The sequence below is a fragment of the Myxocyprinus asiaticus genome, chromosome 18 (assembly GCF_019703515.2).
Source record: "Myxocyprinus asiaticus isolate MX2 ecotype Aquarium Trade chromosome 18, UBuf_Myxa_2, whole genome shotgun sequence".
NCBI lineage: Eukaryota > Metazoa > Chordata > Actinopteri > Cypriniformes > Catostomidae > Myxocyprinus > Myxocyprinus asiaticus.
This window is the reverse complement of record NC_059361.1, coordinates 38,838,746-38,864,255: the sequence shown is the minus strand read 5'-3', so window position 1 is coordinate 38,864,255 and position 25,510 is coordinate 38,838,746. Positions and strand designations below refer to the sequence as shown.

Here is a 25,510-nt window from a genome sequence, read left to right as displayed (position 1 = left end):
AGCTCCAAAAACCCATTCTCACCATAGCAACCAGAGAAGAACTTAAACACTTCATGATCAGTGTTAAAGGGGCTTGAAAAACCGGACCTGCTTTGTTGTGGCACACTGAGATCTATTAAAGACACCATACTGAAGAGAAGCACGACTTCATGGAGTAACTGGCACTAAGAGGTAACTTCTACAGTATCTCATGTCTAACGAACAATGGATCTGCAAAGCTCTTTTAAAGTGTATTTGATCTGACTGTTAATTATAATTCACAAGACATTATGTAAATTATATTATGAACTAAAAATTGCTTGGGGAACCATTCAGAATTTGAGTTTGACAGCCAATACTTAGAACTGTGACTTGGTCTGATAACTTCACTGTAAATGGCACAAAATACAATCAACTCATTTGCTAATTTTCCTCAGCACCAGTTTATCTTTGTATGCTTTTAATAAATATTTTGCTATGATAAATGGGAAGGCAGGGATGCAAAGGCAGGAGGCAGTTGTCCACCCACATAATCCCAAACACCCACGACATGACAGTGCTTTCACGCCTCCAGATATCCTGTGGATCACAGCTTGGCTTGGCACAGATACACACACACATTGAGAATAAAAGAAAAACACTTAGCACTTAACTGTGTGAACTTACATCTTACATCTCTTTTTATATCAATCATGTGTGCACTACAATAGCATTTAACAGAACATTTATAATAACTACTTTTTAAAGCAAGCATCACTATTGATCATACTTTGGGTTAGGGATTTTAACAAACCCTTAACTCTTAGTATTATACTTTGGCACGCAACTTATCCTTGACCATTTGTGATAGAAACATGAATGATACCTCAAATCACGCAGATTGTTGAGGAGATGTGTGGTATTACTTTAAGCAATCAAATCTTGTAGACTTAAAGTATTTTGAAGGAGGGACCAGAGCCATATATAGAGACCAAAAACAGCCCAGTCCTTCAAGAGCAAGGATCATTCGAGACTTGTCCATTGTCCAACAGATGCTTCAGCAAACAATCCAGCATTTTGAGAACAATGTTCCCCAAAGACAAATTGGATGTATTTTGCTCATTTCAACATCTACAGTGCACAATATAGTTAAAAGATTTGAGGAATATGGTCAAATCTCGGTGCATAAAGAGCAAGACGAAAACCATTTCTGAATGCGCATGATCTCTGATCCCTCAGACATCACTGTCTTAAAAAACATCATTCATCTGTAATGGATATCATGAACATGGGCTTGGGATTACTTTAGTAAACCTTTGACAATATGGCAACAAAGACCCCGTACAACTGTGCAGCTAAAGACTTACATAATGGATGAATGGAGGAAAATTCCACTTTTTAAACTTAACAAACTTGTGTCTTCGGTGCCCAAATGCTTAATAAGTGTTATTAGATGAAATGGTGATGTTTCACAGTGGTAAACACTCAACTGTTCCAACTTTTTTGGAGCGTGTTGCAATCATCTGATTTGAAATTACTGTACATAAATAATGAATTTCACAAGGTAAGACATCATATAATGTTTAGTTGTAGTGCTTTCAATATAACAAAGGGTGAATATAATTTACAAATCACTCCTTTTTGTTGTTATTAGCATTTTTCATACTGTCTCAACATTTTCAGAATTGGGGTTGTATATATATATATATATATATATATATATATATATATATATATATATATATATATATATATATACATGGTTGGGAGGGTTACTTCTGAAATGTATTCCACTACAGATTACAGAATACATGCTGTAAAATGTCATTTGTAACATATTCTGTTAGATTACTCAAGGTCAGTAACGTATTCTAAATACTTTGGATTACTTCTTCAGCACTGGTAGATTTTTTCACTTGTTTTGACTATAAAAACTCTGCCAGTACAGTAAGACAAAATACACATGTTAAAAATACATTCTCTGAAAAACCTAAATATCTTATGCAGTGTTGTTTCTAAAACAAGATAAATCAAATTGATCTTGTTTTATGGATTTTTAGATATTTTTACAGGAAAACAATACAAAAATTATTATCAAGAATATGATTTTTGCCCTAATATCAAAGATCTTACTAGAAAAAAAGATGATCCAATGTGAATTTTCTTGATAAAAAAATATGATCGTGCCTGATAACATGTGCATGTAAAATGGCTAGAAATAGCATTTTAGCTTAGCATAAAGCTGACAGTTTACACAAGGTTTATTTCTATTTCTTGTGCTCCAAACTTACTTCAAATTTTTCTGTCTGCTCGTATGAATGCAACACATCATAAGAAAGTGTATCACCGCTGTTCAAATTCACTTTGGATCGCATCATTTGTATGTACGTATTCCCGTTACATGTATTTCGTTACTCCCCAACCCTGTGTGTGTGTGTGTGTGTGTGTGTGTGTGTGTGATATATATATATATATATATATATATATATATATATATATATATATATATATATAATACTTATATAGTGTATCTGCATGAACTACTAATCTGTTAAGCATGATATAATGTTTATTAATGACTTTTAATTAAAGTTATAAGTGGATGTTTTTCATGTTTTGTTTTACATCATGAGAAACCACCCATCTATTTGAATCGATTTGATTGTAGAGTCGCTCCCCAGTAAAAACAGACTGTTAGGAAAGTTAATGAAACCCTTTTAAATAGTAATTGCACACATTATTACCATTGTGACCATGTCTCTAGATGGGATTACAGCAGAACTTTTCTCAGATCAGAAAGGCCTTGGATGAATTTCAATGGAGGATCAGTGTTGCATTTTGCAGCCACTGTGGCTGTGACTTAATAGGTTACACAACTGCTCCAATGATTTACACAAACTTGGATATTTATCACACATTTAACTAAATACAGGCCAGAAAGTTTTCCAATTTAATGATGTAGCATAACTGGCAGAGAAATATCTGATTGTTTTAAACTTTTACCACCCCCTAGTGGAATGGGTGTTGTTAACCAATTTGTGCATTAACCACTTGAAAGTTTATCTGTCTGTGTCCCCGCAAGACTACAAACCTCTCCCACTACAAGTTATGCCTACTACCAACCATGTCCACTACTACTTAAATACACTGATAAGCCAAAACATTATGACCACCTGCCTAATATGCTGTTGGTCCTCCGGGTACAGCCAAAAGAGTGGTGACTCGCCGAGGCATGGGCTCTACAAGACCCCTGAAGGTGTCCTGTGGTATCTTGCACCAAGACATTAGTAGCAGATCCTTCAAGTTCTGTAAGTTGCGAGGTGGAGCCGCCGTGGATCGGACTTGTTGGTTCAGCACATCCCACAGATGCTCAATCGGATTGAGATCTAGGGAATTTGGAGGCCAAGGCAACACCTTGAACTCTTCCTCATGTTCCTCAAACCATTCGCGAACAATGTGTGCAGTGTGGCAGGGCGCATTATCCTGCTGAAAGAGGCCACTGCCATCAGGGAATACCATTGCCATGAAGGGGTGTACCTGGTCTGCAACGATATTTAGGTAGGTGGCACATGTCAAATTGACATCCACATGAATAGCCAGTCCCAGGGTTTCCCAGCATAACACTTCCCCACTTACTTGTTCTCTTTCCACAGTGCATCCTGGTGCCATCACTTCCCCAGGTAAAAGGCACAAATGTATACAACCGTCCACGTGATGTAAAAGAGAACGGGACTCATCGGACCAGGCGAACTTCTTCTACTGCTCCAAGGTCCAGTTCCGATGGCCACGTGCCCATTGCAGGCACTTTTGACGGTGGACAGGGGTTATCATGGGCACTCTGACCAGTCTGCTGCTACGCAGCCACATGCGCAGCAGGGTGCGATGCATTGTGTGTTGTAACACATTCCTCCCGTAACCATCATTAAAATTTTCTGTGACTTGTGCCACAGTAGACCTTCTGTCAGTTCAGACCAGACAGGATAGCCTTTGTTGCCCTCACACATTGATGAGCCTTGGGCACCCAACACTCTGTCACAGTTTGTGGTTTGTCTCTCCTCAGATCACTGTCGGTAGGGACTCACCACTGCTGACTGGAAGCACCCCACAAGCCTCGCCCCTTCAGAGATGCTCTGACCCAGTTGTCTGGCCATAACAATTTGGCCCTTGTCAAAGTCACTCAGGTCTTTACTCCTGCCCATTTCTCCTGCATTCAACACGTTGACCACGAGTCATAATATTATGGGTCATCAGTGTATTTGCTTAAAAAAATTATGGCAACTACAAAAAGCACACTTTTAGTGTCCATGCCAGATTTTCTAATATTTTTGCATGGCACAACTCTTTCTGTTTCATCTGTTTTTTGCTCTTTTGTCTTATTGTTGGAGGAGTTTCAATTATTAAACTCTTCAGTACTTTCACAGTTTTGTTAGAAAGTATTAATGAAGACTGTTAAACAATGTTTCTCCAATAATGTTATTTAAAAATGATTTAAATTGTATATCCAAAAATACCTTTGGGGTCAGGTTTAGGTTTGGAAAGTTAGTCTCTGCCTTAGACGGCATGTCCACGGACCCCCTACAGTCAGTGCTCTAACATCTGACTCTGATACACACAACACAATATTGGAAAACGGTTTCTGAAGTTAATCAGGCCTAATCTGATTGACTGGTTTGATAGAAGTTCTGCAAGTAGACGCGCACAGGACTTTTTATCAGTCTGCCTGGAAACAGAATAGTATCCACAACGTTGCATATTGATATAGAGTGCTTATAAGGACAAAATAATCACCATATTAGCCCAAGTTTGCCAAGTTAGTGAGATAAAATCTTTAAAAGATATTCAGAGTTTTGCAGAAAGTAAAGCAAAAATCCAAGAGCATAGCTGCATATTCTTCTTTGTTTACTTCTGATAACCCTGCAAAACAGACTGTGATTGATTTAGGCCATCTAATTATCCAGTTTTCCTGAACAACCACTGGGTGGCGCCATGATGATACTGCCGCTGGACTTTTTTCTGGCTCCAGTCTCCAACTTGTGCAGTTCTTGGCTGTCATAACAACTCAAAGTAGAAATTGATATCAACATAACCAATCTCGGTCAGTAGCTTCATGTCATCCACCCACTCCTTAAACTCTGACGGGTGAGGCACGGTCATCATGACTGTAAATTATCGGCACAATGGAGCCACATGTTTTATGTTATTTGTCCGTTTTTACAAACGGAATACTATAAACATCACATTATCTGCTGACAACATACTCAAATATGAATGAAACAGTGGAGACCGGAAAACCAAAACAGATTTCGATTATGAATTGTGGCACACTTCCACTTTCAGGAAAAAGGTGGATACCCTGCTGAAAAGACCAGCATTGCTGGTCACTAGCTTATGTTGTGTTTTGTGTGCTGGTTCCCCAGCATGGAATGCTGGTGTCTCCACCAGGCTTTTAAACTAACTTAACCAGCTTCATCAGAAAGACCATGCTGGACAAAAAGAGCATGGCTATGCTGGTTTATGCAAACCAACATAAGCCAGCCTAGACCAGCATGGGTATTGCGTGCTGGTTAAGGTGGTCTTTTATTTAACTAATTTAATTTTACTCATTGTGATATTTCATGCTGAGATTTGATGACAGTTAAATTCTGATACGCAATTCAAGAAGATAACGCTTTAACTTTGGCAACTCTATAAAAATATAACCTTTTTGAGCAATGTTCACAGACAAGTGAGTTCTTGGGATGTTTCTCAGGTGGGCTCAGTTGGTATTACTCGTACCTTGTAAAACAAGTCGCAGCATCTCACATGGTTACTTTAAATGGGCGGTCTTTGAAGTAGAATTTCTTTGTTGTGTGTGTTGTTTGTAGTCTTGCTGGATGTTGACAAACCCGTCGTCCACACTCTTCCATTTCAGTGCAATCTTTTAGAATAACTTCAGGTCCTACTAACTGCCAGTGAAATTCAATGAACATTTTTTAGAGCAATATTCAGTCATTTAAATGTAGTTCTTGTATTTTGCACCATGACCCTTTTATCCATAGACTGTCTTCCTGGCATGGCTCGAGCAAGCACAGAGGTGCAATGGAGGTGGATGGAACTCCATGACATTGTGTCCATGGGCTCTGTGGAGAGGAGAGTCCGTACGGCTGCAGGGACCAGACAGTGGAGGATCCATCGCCGGCCCAAACCCAGACACTCGCTCCTGGATGAGCACAGGCTCCATCATGCTGCTTGGGAAGGTTGTCTGGAGCAAGTCAAGGCCATGCTTGAACGTGGGGTTCCTGCTAACTGCCAGTAAGTGACCTAAAACCTTAACCTTTTAAAATGGTTTTAAGGGGCGGTCACATTATACTTCATGCTTCATTCACTCCCATTCAAACACATCAGAATGTGGGAGACCAGAAACACAAACTCATGCAAAGATATTTCACTTTCGGCTGCTGATGAAAGTTCAAGTTTGGTGAACTCTGGCCTGCGAATCCATATGACGAGAGGACACATGACCAATAGAAGATTGAAATGTCACAAACTGACCTCTTGGCTCAATACAAAGAATACTTTAATAATTGCAGGAAAGTGAGTAGACAATATATTTTAACATTTTGAATATGATATTATTTGTTATTTAGGATGTATTATTTTCTTACACCAAAAGCCTTCCCATGTGACATCATATCCTGGTCCGTTGTGTTGTCAGAAAATAAATGTCATGCTCAAAGCCTATTGTAACCACCCCTCAATTCTGCATGCTTGTAGTGAATGAATGAACATTACATTTATATAGAACTTTTCTGACACTACACTCAAAGCACTTTACACAGTGAACAGGGGACTCTCTTCAACCACCACCTGTGTGCAGCATCCACCTGGATGATGCAACAGCAGCCATACTGCACCAGTATGCTCACCACACACCAGCTATTGGTGGAGTGGAGTGATAGAGCCAATTAATGGATGGGGATTATTAGGAAGCCATGATTGATAAGAGCCAATGGGGGAATTTGGCCAGGACACCAGGGTTACACCCCTACTCTTTTCAAGGAGTGTCCTGGGATTTTTAATGACCACAGAGAGTCAGGACCTCAGTTTAACATCTCATCCAAAGGATGGTGCCTTCTTACAGTATAGTGTCCCCATCACTATACTGGGGCATTAGGACCTACACAATTTGGAGGGTGAGCACCCCCTGCTGGACTCCATAATACCTCTTCCAGCAGCAGCCTTCATTTACCCAGGAGGTCTCCTATCCAGATACTGACCAGGCTCAGCCCTGATTAGTTTCAATAGGCAACCAGTCTTGAGCTACAGGGTGATATGGCTGCTAGTTCACCCAAAAATGAGTGCAAGGGACTTGAAAATAATCTGAGAGATACAGATCTGTGGCAAAGATATTTGATGGTAACTCCTTCTCCCCAATGAGTACTGGGTGACTACAGGTAAATAATAATAATTTATCAAAAACTTTAAATGCTCAAACAAACATAAACCCAAATATCTTGGTTACTGATGTAACCTTGGTTCCCTGAAAAGGAGGGAATGAGACTCTGTGTCAGTAGCTTTCCTCCTTAAATGAATCCCTAAACCAGGAGTGTCAAACTCAGTTCATGGAGGGCCGCAGCCCTGCAGAGTTTAGTTCCAGCCCTGCTCCAAAATGCCTCCTTGTAATCTTCAAGCACTTGTAATCTTCAAGCTGCTTCAGGTGTGTTTAATTAGGGTTGCAGCTAAACTCTGCTGGACTGTGGTCCTCCAGGAACCAAGTTTGACACCCCTGCCCTAAACCATCATGGCAATTTGATTGGATAGTGATTATTGGCTGGTATATAAACTGGAGCTCAGCACCACACCATCAAGATTTTCCAACAAAAGTTTTGTTTTCCCTGTTTCCCAACACATTTTACTTATGTAATCTTCCATAAAGTGAATCAGGATATTTAACAATAAAAACAAGTAGGGTGGGACTTGATTTTTGCAATCAGGAATTGATTAAATTGTGAAAAGTGGACGTTATATACCAGAATGGAGCCAGGTACTTGGAGGGGAGGGGTTGAAAAGTAAGATGGATTTGTAACGTCAGCCAAAAAGGTTTTTAGCAGCAAAGCAAGACATTACATTTTGATAGTAGTAAATATAGGGTCAGTTTAGATTTCAATTTGACATTAATCTGAAAATAAATACACAGACATATTTTTTGCTGACTGTGCCATCTTGAACTTCCAGGGACACATATGGTTGGACAGCTGTCCACCATGCTTCTTTCAGGGATCATCGCACACTGGTCAAGTTCCTGTTGCAAACAAGCCAGGTTGAGGTAAACAGCCAGGACTTCTTTAACTGCACCCCTCTGCACCGCTCCTGCAGCGGAGGAAACCCCGAGACCACAGAGATTCTCCTCCAGAAGGGGGCGTCACTTGAGGCACGGTCCTGCTCAGGTCAGACACCCCTGCACCTGGCTGCAGCCAATGGACACCTGGGCACAGCTCGCGTTCTGCTCCAGCACTTGGCTTCAGTGAACCCTCAGGACTTTCATAAGTGGACACCCCTGCACTGGGCAGTGTTTGGAGGCTGGGGAGATGTGGCCGAGCTCCTGCTGGATAATGGGGCAGATGTGGAGGGAGGTAAAGGTATGGGCATGAGCCCACTGCAGCTGGCGGTGTTGTCTGGGAATGAGCCGGGGGTGAGACTACTGCTCCACCGGGGTGCAGATGTCAATATGAGGGGTCCAAATGGGCGGACAGCCCTGCATCTATGTGCCTGCTCTGAAGACAAGAAGGTGCATGTAAAAAGGTTTTATTAATAATTATTTTTTTACCTTGTTTTGCATTAAAAATATACAGTATAAACATCCTTAAAATAAGTAACATTTACTTAAGAAGCAAATTTTCTGATATTATATTTAAAGGCACGGTCACATTTACCGTCACACAGCGAAATTCCGTGGGTGAAATACAGTCATCTCAATCAAAATCTGTGCAATCGGGAATTTCGAGCAATGGATTTCTGATGGCAAAGAATTTTCCCCAAGCGGATTTCATGTGGAGTTCTAGTCTGGAGAACTTTGAATTCGCTGCACTGAACAATAAGAAGATGCTTGGTTTGTCAGTGACCTCTGTGTGCGTGGTGCTTCATACACAGCTACACTGAATATTCACAGTGGACAAAGATATCATTTTAGCAGCAAGTTTCTTTTTAACTTCACTCTCACAAAGTATAAAGTGCAGCATTAAAAAGAGGCTGCTTGCCTTTTAGTTTTTTGCTGGTTTCAAACGTGTTTCATATCCGGGTGTTGTATATGGAGGACGAAACCTACAAAAAAACCTATACAGTAAATAATTAAATAATATATATATATAATAATTAATAAATGTGTGTGAAGATATAGAAATAAGTAAATAAATGCAGAAGCACAAAAATAAAAAATAGAGAAGTACAGAATTATAATTATACATATTCATGCATCTATAAATATATAAATACAATCTTGCATAAATAAATATATGAATAAATAAATTTGATATGAAAATAATTAAATAAATTCAGAAAAATAAGCATAGATAAATAAATAGAGAAGTATAGAATTAAAATTAAACTAAGTTTAGCTTTTCCTCGAACATATTTGTAATTCCACAACCATTATTTATGTTATATTGTTTTACTTTTGTATTAATGGTGGATTTTCTTTTTTTATTTCTGTATTTTAGTCATTTTAAATCTCCTCACTCATTTATTTATTTACAAATGTATTTATGCATGAATAGAATTATTTAATTTTGAATTTATTTAAGAATTTACATATTTTCTCATCCTCCATAGTTATGTACCAGAATGGAGCTTAGTAATAGTTCTAAGCCTAAACTTCACAAAATGTTGATCGATTTATGCTTAATACCAAAAACTTTTGTCAGTCTAACACAGTTTTGCTTCTCAAGTAAATAAGGATGTTTAAAAATACATAATGGAAAAGACAAGATAAGTTTTGTTATCATTACTATTTCCCACATTTTAGAATGCTGTAAAGTCACCAAAATCATTAAAAAACAAACACAAATGGAAGTATGGCAAATGCAGTGACACAAAAAAAAAAAAAAATTACAATTCCTACTGCTTACTAGGTCCTTGTGGTGGCACGATTACTCACCTCAATCCAGGTGGTGGAGGACAAATCTCCATTGCCTCCGCTTCTGAGACAGTCAATCCACGCATCTTATCACGTGGCTCGCTGTGCATGACACTGCGGAGACTCACAGCATGTGGAGACTCATGCTATTCTCTGCAATCCACGCACAATTTACCACGTGCCCCATTGAGAGCGAGAACCAATAATCCCAACCATGAGGAGGGTATCCCATGTGACTCTACCCTCTCTAGCAACCGGGCCAATTTGGTTGCTTAGGAGACTTGGCTGGAGTCACTCAGCACATACTGGATTCGAACTCGCGACTCCAGGGGTGGCAATCAGTGTCAATACTCGCTGAGCTACCAGGCCTCTAAGGGAGTTTTAATTTAAGCTCCACACTTGTTGACTGCCTTTCTTTTACTCTCTGGGTACAACTCATCCATTTCAAAATCTTCTTAAATTAATTTTAGTATTGTAAAGTTCATGCGTAGACACAATTTGTCTACAAAACTAATTTCAAGCATTTGAGCGTAAGGTTTTATGTTTTAAGATCACAAGAAACAAGAAATTCTGTCAAGTGTATCCAAACTTTTGACTGGTAGTGTAAATGGGTCTTCTTTTCATGCTTGAGCTCTTTTAACACTTACATATGAAGCATTTACAATACATTTACATTTATTCAGTTGTCAGACTCTTTTATACAAAGTGACTTACAAATCAGGCATGCAATCAATAATGTGCAGTATTGGGGTTAACACATTAGAAGTAGTCTCAGGTAGCCAGACTTTTGCATTTGCATTTTTGCATAATTTCATCCATGATTACCTTTCACTTAGTGCTACTCATTGTGCATTGCACAAGCAACCGCCAAGACATGAGTTCAGGTCCCACAGGAACCAGAAAGTAATCTCGTTTACACAAACAATGGTGAACGAGATTCGGAGGTTGTGTTTTTTCTCTGAAATAAAATTTCTATGCCACTGACAGTTAGGTTTGAAGTTGGGGTTTGGGTAAGGGTGTAGAGTTAATAAAATATGCATTCCTGTTGACTGGATTACATAATTTACAACTAAAAATAACTCACTTTTGGTGCCACACTGTGGACATTTCACCTGGAAACTGGATCTCACACATGTCCATACATTCAACAACACTTCCAACTTCGGACACTGGGGACAGTAATTTGAATTTCGGTAAACCCAGACCAATTTTCAACCTAGTGTCATAAAATGAAAGTTACTATAAAATATTTATTGCAAACTGACTTTTACGTGCCAAATTGTACGTTTTGTTGCAGTCTCCTGATGAAATTAACACTAGAGGCACTACAACAACAGTGTGTTTTATTCACTTTCACACAAATCAAGACTGCAACGGCTGATTATGACTTTATCAACACTTATTTTTCACACTATTACTCACACACTGTTGTTATAATATCAAAACACTTTCATTATAAAGCATCGTTTTTAAAAAAACAATACATTTTAACATTTGTATTACAGACCCATCTACATTTACACGTTAGTGTTTCCCGTATTTGTATTTTGCAGAGGCTCTGTGCCACTACTGAATTATGAGGGCCGCTGTTGGGATTTCATATGGTTAATTTAATATTCTTGACGTAACATAACGCTTGCCAGCCCCAGTCAGCTGTGCGCTTTCTACACTATGAAAGGGACCCCACCCCACACACACACAAGTACACACATTTACTCACAGTGACAAAACCGCATAACAACACGTGTCAAACTCGCTTAATTTCAAGTGGCCCGCGAGCTAATTTCTGAAACGTAGTATGGCAGGGGATCGCAACAATTCACTAAACAATCAGTTAGCGCTTTCCTTGTGAATATACATGAGCCTTCCCCTGTCATCTGTATGTTTTGGAGCGCATTTTGCTTGCTTCAAAAGCAGAATGAAACAGCACTACACGGGTCAATTATCAACATGGCTTAATCATAACAGAACGAGGGCAGAGCAGGTGCAGTAATTTGCGGACTGGTCTCAACCGCACAGATGCGCTTGTGAAGCAGTAAGATGCACGGCGGGGATTGCAAAACCCATTTGAATGTGGTACAAAATTGTCTGTTGCAAAACTCATGTCTTGGTGATGAAACTAGTTTAAAACAAACAGCCCCCATATTCTAAATGGCACTGACAAAGAAAACAGGAGAAAACATAAATTAGAAGGATTTTCAATTTTCAGATCACAACACTTAAAAACTTTACCATGGATTTACTGCAGTAACACTAACTGTACTGTATTACCTATTGTAGTTTCTAAATGTATTTAGGCTGCTGTTTTTTCATTACAAATATGCCATAGTTCTTTATATAGAAACTAAACTAACCATGGAGGTGAAGAGCCATGCATGGTTTTACCTATGGTTACCATGAACTATTACAAATATAATTGTTAAAATGATGGATATTATGGAAGATCTATGGTGCATTTTCATAATTATGGACCAAGCTATCAGTTTTCCATCTGTATAAAATCTGTACTCTTGCAATGCTCTCTGATTGTAGGAAAATATAAGTTGTTTTGTTTGCCTTCATAAATTCCGAGCCATGACAGTAATTTAATCAGTAGGAGCCTGATGAAATTAATCTGTAAAGAAGACCCAACTTACTCACACTGTCAGAATATTTCAATTTAGCCATATAAAAACTGTGTTACTGTTGTTAATATCATAATTGCCATTTGCATTCCAACCTCAAAATCAGTGTTGTACTGTCAAATGTGCATTTCAATGCACATAACATGTAATATTATTTGCATGAGTGCTACCAAAGCAGGTGCTGGTGCCACATTTTCAACGGGCCCTTTGAGGGCACAAATAAACCGTGATGTGGCCCAGGCTGAAATTGAGTTTGAAACCCGTTTTAATCTGTTCTTCAACCAACACACGTTAATACGGATCCGGCGTTGCAGGCTTGTGCACGCGTGCACAACAGCACCGCTGCTGAAAAAAATCCTAGGGGATACACTGAACTTTGGACCTCATTTCCTTTCTTTGCTTCCTTTCCTCACTTCTTCACTCTTCCCTCTTTGGTAATGAGAAAAGGATGGTTTGGAGAAAAGGACATGGTTGCTTCAGAAAATTAGCTTTTCATTTCTCATTTTCAGGGTCTTCAACAGAGTCTTGAAAGTTGTGAAAATGCTTGATTTTCCCAGTTAGGTTTTCAAGGTTTGAAATATGCTTGAATTTTCAATATGTTCCTTGAAAATGCTTGATTTTTTCTTAAGTTGTTGACAATTATAAAAGATCAAAAATTTTCAGCATTTTGAAAAAAAGATATTATACAGTTATGTTATGTTTGTGGTGTCTCCTAAGTGTGGGAGCATGGGAGCATGGGAGCGCACGCGTGCTGCTCTGCATCTTGTTTTAATATTGCGCACACTGAAGTTCTGCACATCTCCACTGTGGTGATTGGCGCCAAAGAAATTATACTTGCATCTCCTGCTTCCATCAACATGCCGGAGTGCTGTTTCAGTGACAGCTGGATGGAAGAGGAGATATCAAATATCACCATGTGGGGGAGCGATCAACAACGGAAGTGTGCAAAGAAACAAAAAGACATCAATGGATGTTGGCACTAAGCCATTATGAAGGTCTAAGATGAGACAAAGATTTCGTTAAAACTTGAATTTATTTAATTTATTTAACATGAATACTTAAGTAGGGCAGAAAGTCAACATATGCGATGAATTAAATATGTTAAATCTAGGGCTGAATTAATCAAAATAAGATCGAAATCGCAATATGGCCCAGTGCGATTTATTAAACCCCCCAGAAGGCTGCAATTTTATTAAATAAATGTACTTGTAGCCACTGTTTTCAACTGTCTCAGCAGTTCGCAAACAGCAAATGGCCCACACAAACTCCATCCGTCTCAGGAGTGTTCTGACTCTTGAGTTTGGCTTGCTATTAGTGCGCGGTGCATGTTTCTTATAACGTGCGTTAAGAACGCAAAGTGCTAGGACATCACTTTATTTTCATGTAATTTAAAACATTCTTGTAATGATGTGACACTGGGGTGCAGATGTAAAGAAATTACAACAGAAATATTACTGTCTGTGGGTTTAAAGGAATTCTCAGAACTTTCATTTTTATAGATTGGGCAATGTTTGAAATCACAGAGGATGCTTTTTTATCATTGCATTTTTGTCAATTAACATTTAGAATTGGATCATATTTAAAGCTTCGAGGTGCTTGAAAAAGATTATTAAAGTCCTTTGAAAATGCTTGAAAAGTGCTTGATTTCACCCTTAAAAAGCAATATGAACCCTGTTTTTGGACACTATTGGTTAGGTTTAGTTATTGGTTAAGGGTAAGTTAGCAGTTTTGTGGCTACCTCTCATTTCATTTTAGATGACTATTGGTTAGGTTTAGGTTAGGGAGGTATGTTTTACTCATTATAACCTCCGTCTTACATTCACCTTGACTTCATCTGATTATGACACAATATCACTTGCTTTTCACACCCCCGCTGGACATTTCACTGGGAAACTGCAGCCAAACGTGTCATTTCATTTTGCAAAAATGCTATTATGGTCACGTTATGTTCATGAGACTTACTGTCACCAAATTCAGTATGATCAGTCTTGGAAACAAATTCACACCGGCTGTACAGAAAACACCAAAGAAATTAGTGGAAATGTGTATAGACATTGTTATCAGAATTTCTGTCAAAACTTACTCTGTGCTTATCCCACTTATTGCATGGCTACTTACAAAAGAAATTAATAAATGGACATTGAAATTTTAAACAAGTTTAAATTATTTTATTATATGAGAAGGAAGAGACCGCAGGGTGAAGCAAGAGACACGAAACTAGCACTGCGATTTAGCAGATCAACCGAAATAACGGTCAGTTATACAGTCTAGCTGTCATTATACAAAAATATTTGATTTGAATTCACCAATCACAATTACGTATTCCAGAGAGCCATGTAATAAATATATATAAAGTGACCTATCAACACTCAGGCTACATTTGTTCATGCCCATTTGTACAGCCCTGTTCCTGCAGCATAGCTTGCATTGCCAAGGCTGCGGATTCAAGGTCTTGTTGCCCTTTTGGCTGTATACTGTCAGAGTCACGCCAACTAAGTACTGTGAAAACAGATGGCATATGGGAGGGTGAAGGGCAACATACTGTTCCTGTCTCCTTAGCACCGTTTGATCTTTTTTCTTTCTCTGCATGTATCATGGTTGTTGCCTCATAGATCCTCCAGCAGCTGATAGCAGGAGGGGCCAAGGTTGACATCAGGGATGGAGACGTAGCTTCACCACTGCATCTGGCTGCCCGCTGTGGCTCCAGGGCTGTGGTACACCTTTTGATTCTGAATGGAGCCGGACTTGAGGATAGAGACAGTCTCAAAATGACACCACTGCACTACTCAACACTCAGGGACAATGTTGAAGCTGCCAAGCTCTTGCTGCACTATGGGGCAGATGTGAATGCTACAGAGAGGTTGGGGCAGACACCCCTGCACCTGGCATCTGAGAGGGGTCACTGCAAGGTGTGTTGATTGTCTCTAATGTTTATAGTTTTCATAAGTCCATATATTACCTTAAAGGTGCACTCAGTAATGTTTTCTTAACCAGTGTTGATGCAGCATCATGCAAGAACAAAAGTTCCCAATTAGTGATGCCACTGTAGAAATGCACTATGTGCAGTCAGCCATGATTAATTTCTTCTGTGAGTGAAAGCGTCCAATAACAAAACATTATTGAGATAAAGCGAGCAATGTTTGACTGATCCTGTGATCTCAACATGGAGGCACTCTTGAATGTGCACCCAGTATCATATATGGAATAAAGCAGTCCATATGACTTGTACACTTAATTTTTAGCATTTTGAGCGATTAAAAACATGACAGGGTCCCCTTTAAACGTTTTGTAGCTGAAATACAGTATGAGACAAGAGACCAAAATATGGGATGTCCCGGCTAATACAGGAAAGTTAGCAACCTGATAGGTTGTTGTGACACAGTGCTCCACCTACTTTGACGGCAACATTATTTTCTGGTTAATTTCTTCACTCAGTCAAGATCAGTCAACATAAACAGACTGGAGTACAGAGTTGCAACCCTTTTATGCACCCATCTTTACAGTATTATCGATATTGTTCTTTAAAAAGTATAAAAAAAATTTTTTTTTAAAAATCCTCTTTCATTGGATTCTTTAAAAAAAAAAAAAAAATGTGGATGCTTTTCACGAAGTTCATCATAAAATATAGTAACAGAGGGTAAACGGTGCATATTTTGACCACATGTAGCATGTTAGCATTAGCACCATGACTGCAGACTGTGAACATGACAAATTTACATAATCTACTGCATATATTACATGAAATCATAATTGAGTGGTTAAAACAACTTCTTTTACAGGTCTCATGTGGATTATATTCATAGAATGAAGCTGTGGTGATGGGGCGCGGCCGAGCGCTGGTTTGTGAATGGAGAGCGAGTGTATAATTGCTCTAACAGCTGTTCTGAGTTTCAGTGAGCGGCGTTGGGGAGATAAAGGGAGATGAGAAGCACAGAGGAGAGAGAGAACTGAACCTGTGTGTGTGCTATGGCTGAAAAGTCCAAAAAGAGTGTAACTGTTCAGAGTGAATAAAGTTTTCGTTAGAGTGTTTAAGCCAGCTCCCGCTTCCTCCTTTCTACACCTACACCTAGGGCTGTTACAGTGGTGCTGAAACCCGGGAATTGTGAGGAAGATATGCCGTCATGCAGTCCTCACCCTTCGCCGAACTTATCAAGACCCTCGCCAGCATCCACCAAAATCAACATCAGACTCTGCTTGAGCTGCGTCAAGAACAGGAGCAGCACTTCCAGGCCCTCCTGCAAGCTCAAGCGGACAATCGACAGGTGCTATGGAGTTTGATACCCCAGGTGGATTCTACCGCCATAACCCCAACCACCGTCCCTGCCATGTCCCACTTCACGCTAATGAATATGGGATCAGAAGATGACCTGGAGGCGTTTGTAGAGTTGTTTGAGCGGGTGGCGGAAGCATCGGGATGGCCAGAGACCCTGTGGGCAGTCCGGCTGCTGCCGCTGCTGTCGGGAGAAGCCCAGCTGGCCGCACAACAACTCCTAGTCAACAACCTCCTGGGGTATCAGGATTTGAAGCAAGCCATCTTGCAACGGGTCGGCCGGAGTCCGGAACAACACAGGCCGCACTTTCACTCACTGACGTTTAGCGAGCTCGGCCACCCGTTCTCATTCGCCCAGCAGCTCCGTGACGCCTGTTGCTGCTGGCAGAGGAGTGTGACACCGACGAAGTGGTAGATCTTGTGGTGCTGGAACAATTCATCGCCCGGTTGCTGAGAAGAACTGTGGAATGGGTCCAGTGCCACTGTCCAGCGTCACTAGACCAGGCTGTCCAACTGGTGGAGGACCATCTGGCGGCGTATCTGGGGGCCGGTGAGCCCTCTTCTCTCTTGCTCTCTCTCACCCTTCCCCTTCTCCATCCTCCCCTTTTTCCATTCCTGCTCCCTCGAACCGGTGGTCCCTGCCCCTGAAACCTGCTTCCCCAATCCTCCTGTTCCCCCTGTTGCTGTCTCCTCTCCCTCATAGGTTGGTGACTCTGCAGCCACCAGTGCAGGCGTAAAACCTAAGCCGGTCTGCGGGCGCTTTGGGAAGCCCGGGCATTTCCAGGACCAATGCCAGCTGATGGAGGTGGGGGGCATTGGTTTGGATTGCCGACACGCCACAGGCCGCCCCCGATCAAGCTGGGACGTACCGGATGCCGGTGAGTATCCAAGGGGGTATACAGTGCATCCGGAAAATATTCACAGCGCTTCACGTTTTCCACATTTTGTTATGTTACAGCCTTATCCCAAAATGGATTCAATTCATTATTTTCCTCAAAATTCTACAAACAATACCCCATAATGACAACGTGAAAGAGGATTGTTTGAATCTTTGCAAATTTATTAAAAATATAAAACCAAAAAAATCACATGTACATAAGTATTCACAGCCTTTGCCATGACACTCCATTTACATTTATGCATTTGGCAGACGCTTTTATCCAAAGCGACTTACAGTGCCCTTATTACAGGGACAATCCCCCTGGAGCAACATGGAGTTAAGTGCCTTGCTCAAGGACACAATGGTGGTGGTTGTGGGGATTGAACCAACAACCTTTTGCTTACCAGTTCAGTGCTTTAGTCCACTACGCCACCACACTCAAAATTGAGCTCAGGTGCATCCTGTTTCCACTGATCATCCTTGAGATGTTTCTACAACTTGATTGGAGTCCACCTGTGGTAAATTCAGTTGATTGGACATGATTTGGAAAGGCACACAACTGTCTATATAAGGTCCCACAGTTAACAGTGCATGTCAGAGCACAAACCAAGCCATGAAGTCCAAGGAATTGTCTGTAGACCTCTGAGACAGGATTGTACCGAGGCATAGATCTGGGGAAGGGTACAGAAAAAATTTCTGCAGCATTGAAGGTCCCAATGAGCACAGTGGCCTCCATCATCCGTAAATGGAAGAAGTTTGGAACCACCAGGACTCTTCCTAGAGCTGGCCGCCTGGCCAAACTGAGCGATCGGGGGAGAAGGGCCTTAGTCAGGGAGGTGACCAAGAACCCGATGGTCACTCTGACAGAGCTCCAGCATTTCTTTGTGGAGAGAGGAGAACCTCCCAGAAGAACAACCATCTCTGCAGCACTCCACCAATCAGTCCTTTATGGTAGAGTGGCCAGACGGAAGCCACTCCTCAGTAAAAGGCAAATGACAGCCCGCCTGGAGTTTGCCAAAAGGCACCTGAAGGACTCTCAGACCATGAGAAACAAAGATTGAACTCTTTGGCCTGAATGGCAAGCGTCATGTCTGGAGGAAACCAGGCACCGCTCATCACCTGGCCAATAACATCCCTACAGCAAAGCATGGTGGTGGCAGCATCATGCTGTGGGGATGTTTTTCAGCGGCAGGAACTGGGAAACTAGTCAGGATAAAGGGAAAGATGAATGCAGCAAAGTACAGAGACATCCTTGATGAAAACCTGCTCCAGAGCACTCTGGACCTCAGACTGGGGTGAAGGTTCATCTTCCAACAGGACAACAACCCTAAGCACACAGCCAAGATAACAAAGGAGTGGCTCTGGGACAACTCTGTGAATGTCCTTGAGTGGCCCAGCTAGATCCCAGACTTGAACCCGATTGAACATCTCTGGAGAGATCTGAAAATGGCTGTGCACCGACGCTCCGCATCCAACCTGATGGAGCTTGAGAGGTCCTGCAAAGAAGAATGGGAGAAACTGCCCAAAAATAGGTGTGCCAAGCTTGTAGCATCATACTCAAAAAGACTTGAGGCTGTAATTGGTGCCAAAGGTGCTTCAACAAAGTATTGAGCAAAGGCTGTGAATGCTTATGTACATGTGATTTTTTTCATTTTTTATTTTTAATAAATTTGCAAAGATTTCAAACAAACTTCTTTCACATTGTCATTATGGGGTATTGTTTGTAGAATTTTGAGGAAAATAATGAATTTAATCAGTTTTGGAATAAGGCTGTAACATAACAAAATGTGGAAAAAGTGAAGCGCTGTGAATACTTTCTGGATGCACTGTATATCAAGCCTTGGTGGATTCAAGCTGTAATCAAACCTCAATTCATCAATGATTGGTTCAAGGCGAGGTTTTGGATGCAGCACGCCAGGTGAGGGTGAGGTGTGTGCATGGGGATATTCATGATTACCCCTTAGTGCCTGTCATTATTCAATTCAAAGGGCAAAAGCCTGTCCCCGCTTCACCCATCCATTGATTTTGGGTACGAATTGGCCGGCCTTTCAAACATATTTATGGGGAATGTGTGTGGATGTGTCCTGCATTCTGGCTTCCCGGTATGGGATGTGCGCAGCGTTGGCTGGGGAGGCGGTGCCTGAGGTGTCGACATCGGCACCACGTCAGGGGGATGGACCTCCATGGAATTCCCCTTAGAGATTTCCCTCTGGAGCAGTCGTGTGACGACACCCTCAGGCACACCTTCGATCATGTGAAGGCAATTGATGGTCAATGTATTCAGCCTAACGTTGCGCTATCCCACCTCTACTTTATGATTTTAAAGGACAGGTTGTATCGGGTGATGCAGGACACCCAGACAAAAGAGGATACAACCCAGTTGTTAATACTCAAGAGCCATCGGGAAATGCTATTCCAGGCGGCTCATTGTAATCTTATGGTGGGACATTTAGGGCAAGACAAAACACTGAATCATCTCATGGCCCGTTTCTATTGGCCGGGCATTCGCGGGGATGTTTGCCGGTGGTGTGCGACATGCCAGCTGGTGAATCCTCCACCCAACCCAAAAGTGCCATTGCACCCTCTTCCGCTAATCGAGGTCCCCTTTGAAAGAATTGGGATGGACCTAGTCGGGCCATTAGAGCGATCCACACGGGGGCATCGCTTTGTGTTAGTCCTGATGGATTACGCAACATGATACCAGGAAGCTGTGCTGCTTCGCGACATCTCAGCACGTAGTGTTGTGGAGGCACTATTCTGTATTATCTCCCGAGTTGGGATTCCGAAAGAGATCCTAACTGATCAAGGCACTACGTTTATGTCACGTACACTTTGCAAACTGTATGTGTTATTGGGAATTAAATCAATTCGCACCAGTGTCTACCATCCACAGAATGATGGGCTCATCAAGTGATTTAATCAGACCCTTAAGAACATGATTTGTAAGTTCGTTCACAAGGATGCGAGAAATTGGGATAAATGGCTCAAACCCCTATTGTTCGCAGTACGAGAGGTCCCGCAAGCCTCCACGGGGTTTTCCCCTTTTTAATTGCTATATGGCCGCCAACCTCACGGCGTCTTAGATGTTCTGAGGGAAAATTAAATTCAGTATGTTCTTGACCTGAGAGCAGAGCTCCACACACTGGAGCGGTTAACACAGGAGAATTTGCTCCAGGCTCAAGAACGTCAATCCCATCTGTACAATAGGGGTACTCAGATTCACGAGTTGTGAGCTCTAAATTACTCGCAAAGTGGCAAGGACCCTTTGAGGTAATACGGTGGTTGGGCATGTCGACTATGAGGTAATACGAACAGATGGGGCAAAGCACGGCAGATATTCCACCTTAATCTCCTGAAACTTTGGTGAGAGTTGGTCCTTGTGGCATTGGTGATGGTAGTTCCAGAGAGGGAGGAGCTAGGGCCAGAGGTGAATAGTAAAACAACAAATCAAATCACCCTGGTCCCGTGTGGAGACCATTTCTCTCCGTCCCAATTCATGGAGGTTGCCAGATTGCAAGCTGAATTTTCCGACATGTTTTCGCCTCTTCCCGGTCGTACAAATCTCATAGAACACCACATTGAGACAACCCCAGGGGTGGTAGTGCGCAGTCGCCCCATAGGTTACCCGAACACAAAAAACAAGTGGTACGGGAAGAATCAAGGCCATGCTCGATATAGGTAATCGAGAAATCCCATAGTGACTGGTCTAGCCAGGTGGTCCTGGTAACCAAAGGCCGATAGATCGGTTCAGTTCAGTGTGGATTTCAGCAAAACCAAAGAGGTGTCTAAATTCGAAGTGTATCCAATGCCCCGCATTGACGAACTGCTCGATCAGTTAGGCCCGGCTCGCTTTTATTCGACACTGGATTTGACAAAGATTTATTGGCAGATTCCCTTACCTCCCATGTCCCGGGAAAAAAAATGCATTTTCCTCTCCGTTTGACTTACACCAATTTGTCACCCTTCCTTTCAGTTTGTTTGGGGCCCCTAGCCACGTTTCAGTGCCTCATGGACAGAATTCTCCACCCACACTCTGTCTATGCCTGTCTTGATGGCATTATTTATAGTGATGATTGGAAGCGGCACATTCAAAACCTGAGAGCTGTCTTGAGGTCGCTGAGACGGGCAAGACTTACGGCGAACCCTAAGAAGTGTGCAATTGGATGGGTGGAAGTACGGTATCTGGGCTTCCACTTGGGTCATGGCCAGGTGCGTCCCCAAATCGATAAGAATGCGGCAATTGCGACCTGCCTGAGACCCAAGACCAAAAAGGAGGTTAGACAGTTTCTGGGGCTGGCTATTATAGAAGGTTTGCTGCTGTACATAAGTCGCAAGTTCTCGGTGAGGGAGACTAAGCACAGCACAGTCGAGAAAGAGTGGGTTGTCCTCACCCTCTGATACTATTTGCTGGGACGGGCCTTCACCCTCTGTTCGGACCACGCCCCGCTCCAGTGGCTCAATCGCATGAAGAATACCAACATGCGGATCGCCCATTGGTATCTAGCTCTCCAGCCTTTTAAGTTCAAGATGTTCCACAGGCCGGGGGCGCAGATGGCTGTTGCGGTCCAAAAGTTGAAAATTCCAAACAGAGTATAATTGTTCAGAGTGAATAAAGTTTTCATTAGAGTGTTTAAGCCGGCTCCTGCTTCCTCCTTTCTACACCTACAAAGAGCTGTGGTACAGAAGCATGTAGTCATTGAAAACACATTGTAATGTCACACTGGTTTTACATGTAGTCTGTTTTCAGGACAGTGTGCATCTCATTTTTAATTGCTCTTCTAAATGTCGGCCCCTGTGGCGTGGGTGGTGTTCAAATGTTTGCAAAGAGTATAGCATTAAACAAAAAAAGAAGAACTTTGCCTTGAGTGTATCAAAGCCTTAACTAATCGTGATGAGCCATATTTTAATGTACACAAGTGTAAATTAGTTTTGAGAGGTACGCTGGAGGGGAAGATTATCAGTGAATAATGACTGCATGGAAAAAAGGCTGCTAAATATAATGATTTGTATTCCATGGTTTGGACAAGAGGGAGAGCAAATGATGACATAATTTTGGGGTGAATTATTCCTTCGAGCTTAAAAAAGATACATTAAATAAATTTGCCACCTTCAGTGACATTGTGCTGTAAATAGCTTTATATTGTTTGCCTGCCTGTGTCTAATTCTAAGAGCACTTGTGATTAAATCCACAGGTACTGAAGGTTCTGCTTGACAAAGGTGCTGATCCCACTGTAAGAAGCAGCTGGAGAGAGACAGCAGAGGACGTTGCAAGAACGCACAATCAGCTCTGTACACTTAAGCTGCTTCAGCAACACCAGAAACTCAGGATGGGAGATCGAGCTCAGGAGAGTGCTGCTGTGCACAGAGAGAAAGAATGACAGTGAATTATACCTCTAATCTAAGTGGAAAACAGCTCTAGAGTGTTTCACTGTTATTGTCTGTTATCTGCCTTTTCCCTTACATAAATTGTCATGGTATCCATAATGTCTGCAAAAAAAGAATACCAGGGTGAATATGGGCAAAGTGGGACACTTTTGGAAATGTTCCTTTTCCTAGAACTTTTAATAATGTTCCAAATGCCATAGAACATGACATTATACCTCATAGAAGGCTTAGAATGTCTACTTTAGTCAAAAGCAAAAATTAAGAAATATTGGAAAGAAGAACCTTTGAAGACCCTCTTTTGACCAAATCCCAGATTTTTTCATCCAATATTGTAAAGTGGGACACTTGTATTGTCAATGTGGGGCACTTCATCTCTCTAATCATTTACTCGCCCTCATACCATCCCAGATGTGTATGACCATTTATCTTCTGCAGAACACAAATGAAGATTTTAATAAGAATATTTCAGCTCTGTAGGTCCTCCCAATGCAAGTGAATGGTGACCAAAACTTTGACGCTCCAAAAAGCACATAAAGGCCAGACTCCAGTGGTTTAATCCATGTCTTCTGAAGTGATCCAATTGTTTTTTGGGTGAAAACCGACCAAAATGTAACTCCTTTTTGACTCTATTGCCATTGCAGTCTCTACACACGAGATCATGATTTCAAGCTTGATTACACTTCCTTGTGCTTGACGCATGCACAGAGCGCTAGATGGTGCTAGAAAGTGTAATCAAGCTTGAAGTCATAATTGCCAAGGAGTCTTCTTATGTCAAGATTTATAATGAAAAATTAGTTATATTTTGGTATGTTCTCACCCAAAACTGATTGGATCGCTTCATAAGACATGGATTAAACCACTGGAGTCTTATGGATTAGTTTTATGCTGCCTTAATGTGCTTTTTGGAGCTTCAAAGATTTGGTCACCATTCACTTGCACTGTATGGTCCTACAGAGCTGAGATATTCTTCTAAAAATCTTCATGTGTGTTCTGCAGAAGAAAGAAATTCATACACATCTGAATGGCATGATGGTGAATGATGAGAGAATTTTCATTTTTGGATGAAATATCCCTTTTATTCTTTACTTCCCATTGATTAGATTAGTAATGATTAATTAACTATACCACTTTACCCTTTGTCCCAATTTACCCATATTTACCCAAGTTATTATTACTATTGTACAACCATAACTTCAAAAAGTTTAAGAACCTTTATTGACAGTGCTGGCTTATACCAAGTTAACAGTTTTATTGTAGTAGCAATACTTGTTGTGCTTCTGCTATTTTGGTGGATAGTACGAATAAACTAGTTTTACAACATTCTGTCAGTGTCTTATAAAGCAGGTATACCTTCAGCACATTGTTTTCTGTGATAACAGTGGTTTACAGCGTCTGCTATCTCGTGTATTTTTGTTCCTCACGTGGATGACCGAATACTGCCAGCGTGACATCAGACACACGACTGTACAACGACCCCGCGGATTGATATGTACGATACACTGGTTTCAGTTCCAGTAATCGACGTCATTGGGACTTCCCGTTCCAGTGACTAGCTTATGTAAAATAGAAACATTCTTAAAATAAACAATATCTTCAAATACACATCGGTTTATTACCATAGCAGAGACAGTTTCCCTAAAGGAACAAAGCATATGACTCCAGTAAAACGAATTGTACCATTTATCGTTCATAAATAATTTGAAGTTAAATTGACTAAATAATACTGATACAATGTTATGTTCAGCCCCGTAAGAATACGTGATACGCTATAATAGTGTATTATGTCATACACTAATAAAATATATTTAATTCTGCTCTATAATCAGAGTAAGCGCCGCGGATGTGTACACAACTGCTGTTATTTGCCAGACCGGGCTAACGTCACACTAGCTTTCAGTCCTTGTAGAAATAGAAACAAGTGGAAGTGCAAGTGTCACTTATTAGATTGAATAAACGTCTTTTGGTCTGTAGAAGGCGCAACACCACGATATATATATATATATATATATATATATATATATATATATATATATATATATATATATATATATATATATATATAATATTTGACACAAATAATGGTGTTTAAATTACTTAGCGACCTTTCTTTTCGAATACAATCCAAGTATGACCATCAGTATTATAACAGTGTACAATTAAATTACCTACGGGCGCAGAAACTTACGATAATGCAATACGATGTATTAACATCTTTCGTGATTGGTCCAAATCTGACAGCGTTGAATAAAGTAACAATTATCCAGCACCGATTGGTTTATTTC

At 41.0% G+C, this 25,510-nt stretch overlaps 1 protein-coding gene across 6 annotated transcripts; it reads left to right on the top strand.

Moving 5' to 3' along the window:
* On the top strand, positions 1 to 24,593 carry LOC127456426 (ankyrin repeat domain-containing protein 65-like). Of its 6 annotated transcripts, XM_051724911.1 has the most exons (8): positions 1 to 171; positions 3,165 to 3,516; positions 3,612 to 3,835; positions 4,019 to 4,139; positions 5,997 to 6,249; positions 8,173 to 8,725; positions 15,306 to 15,602; positions 23,036 to 24,592. In XM_051724911.1, the coding sequence occupies exons 5-8, from the start codon at positions 6,011 to 6,013 to the stop codon at positions 23,219 to 23,221; spliced, it is 1,275 nt and encodes a 424-aa protein (XP_051580871.1). In that variant the 5' UTR covers positions 1 to 171; positions 3,165 to 3,516; positions 3,612 to 3,835; positions 4,019 to 4,139; positions 5,997 to 6,010; the 3' UTR covers positions 23,222 to 24,592. The 6 variants fall into 6 exon arrangements, with proteins under 6 accessions (XP_051580871.1, XP_051580872.1, XP_051580874.1 ...); XM_051724912.1 differs by lacking the exons at positions 3,165 to 3,516; positions 3,612 to 3,835; XM_051724914.1 differs by lacking the exons at positions 3,165 to 3,516; positions 3,612 to 3,835; positions 4,019 to 4,139 and adding an exon at positions 2,298 to 2,342.
* The last annotated feature ends 917 nt before the right edge of the window (positions 24,594 to 25,510 follow it).

Excerpts from the sequence above, each read along its gene's own strand:
- LOC127456426 (XM_051724909.1), top strand. The coding sequence starts at position 2,273 with ATGAATGCAACACATCATAAGAAAGTGTATCACCGCTGTTCAAATTCA. Across the intron at positions 2,343-5,996 it reads TTGGATCGCATCATTTGTAT|ACTGTCTTCCTGGCATGGCT; the intron begins GTACGTATTCCC and ends TTTTATCCATAG. Across the intron at positions 6,250-8,172 it reads GGGGTTCCTGCTAACTGCCA|GGACACATATGGTTGGACAG; the intron begins GTAAGTGACCTA and ends TTGAACTTCCAG.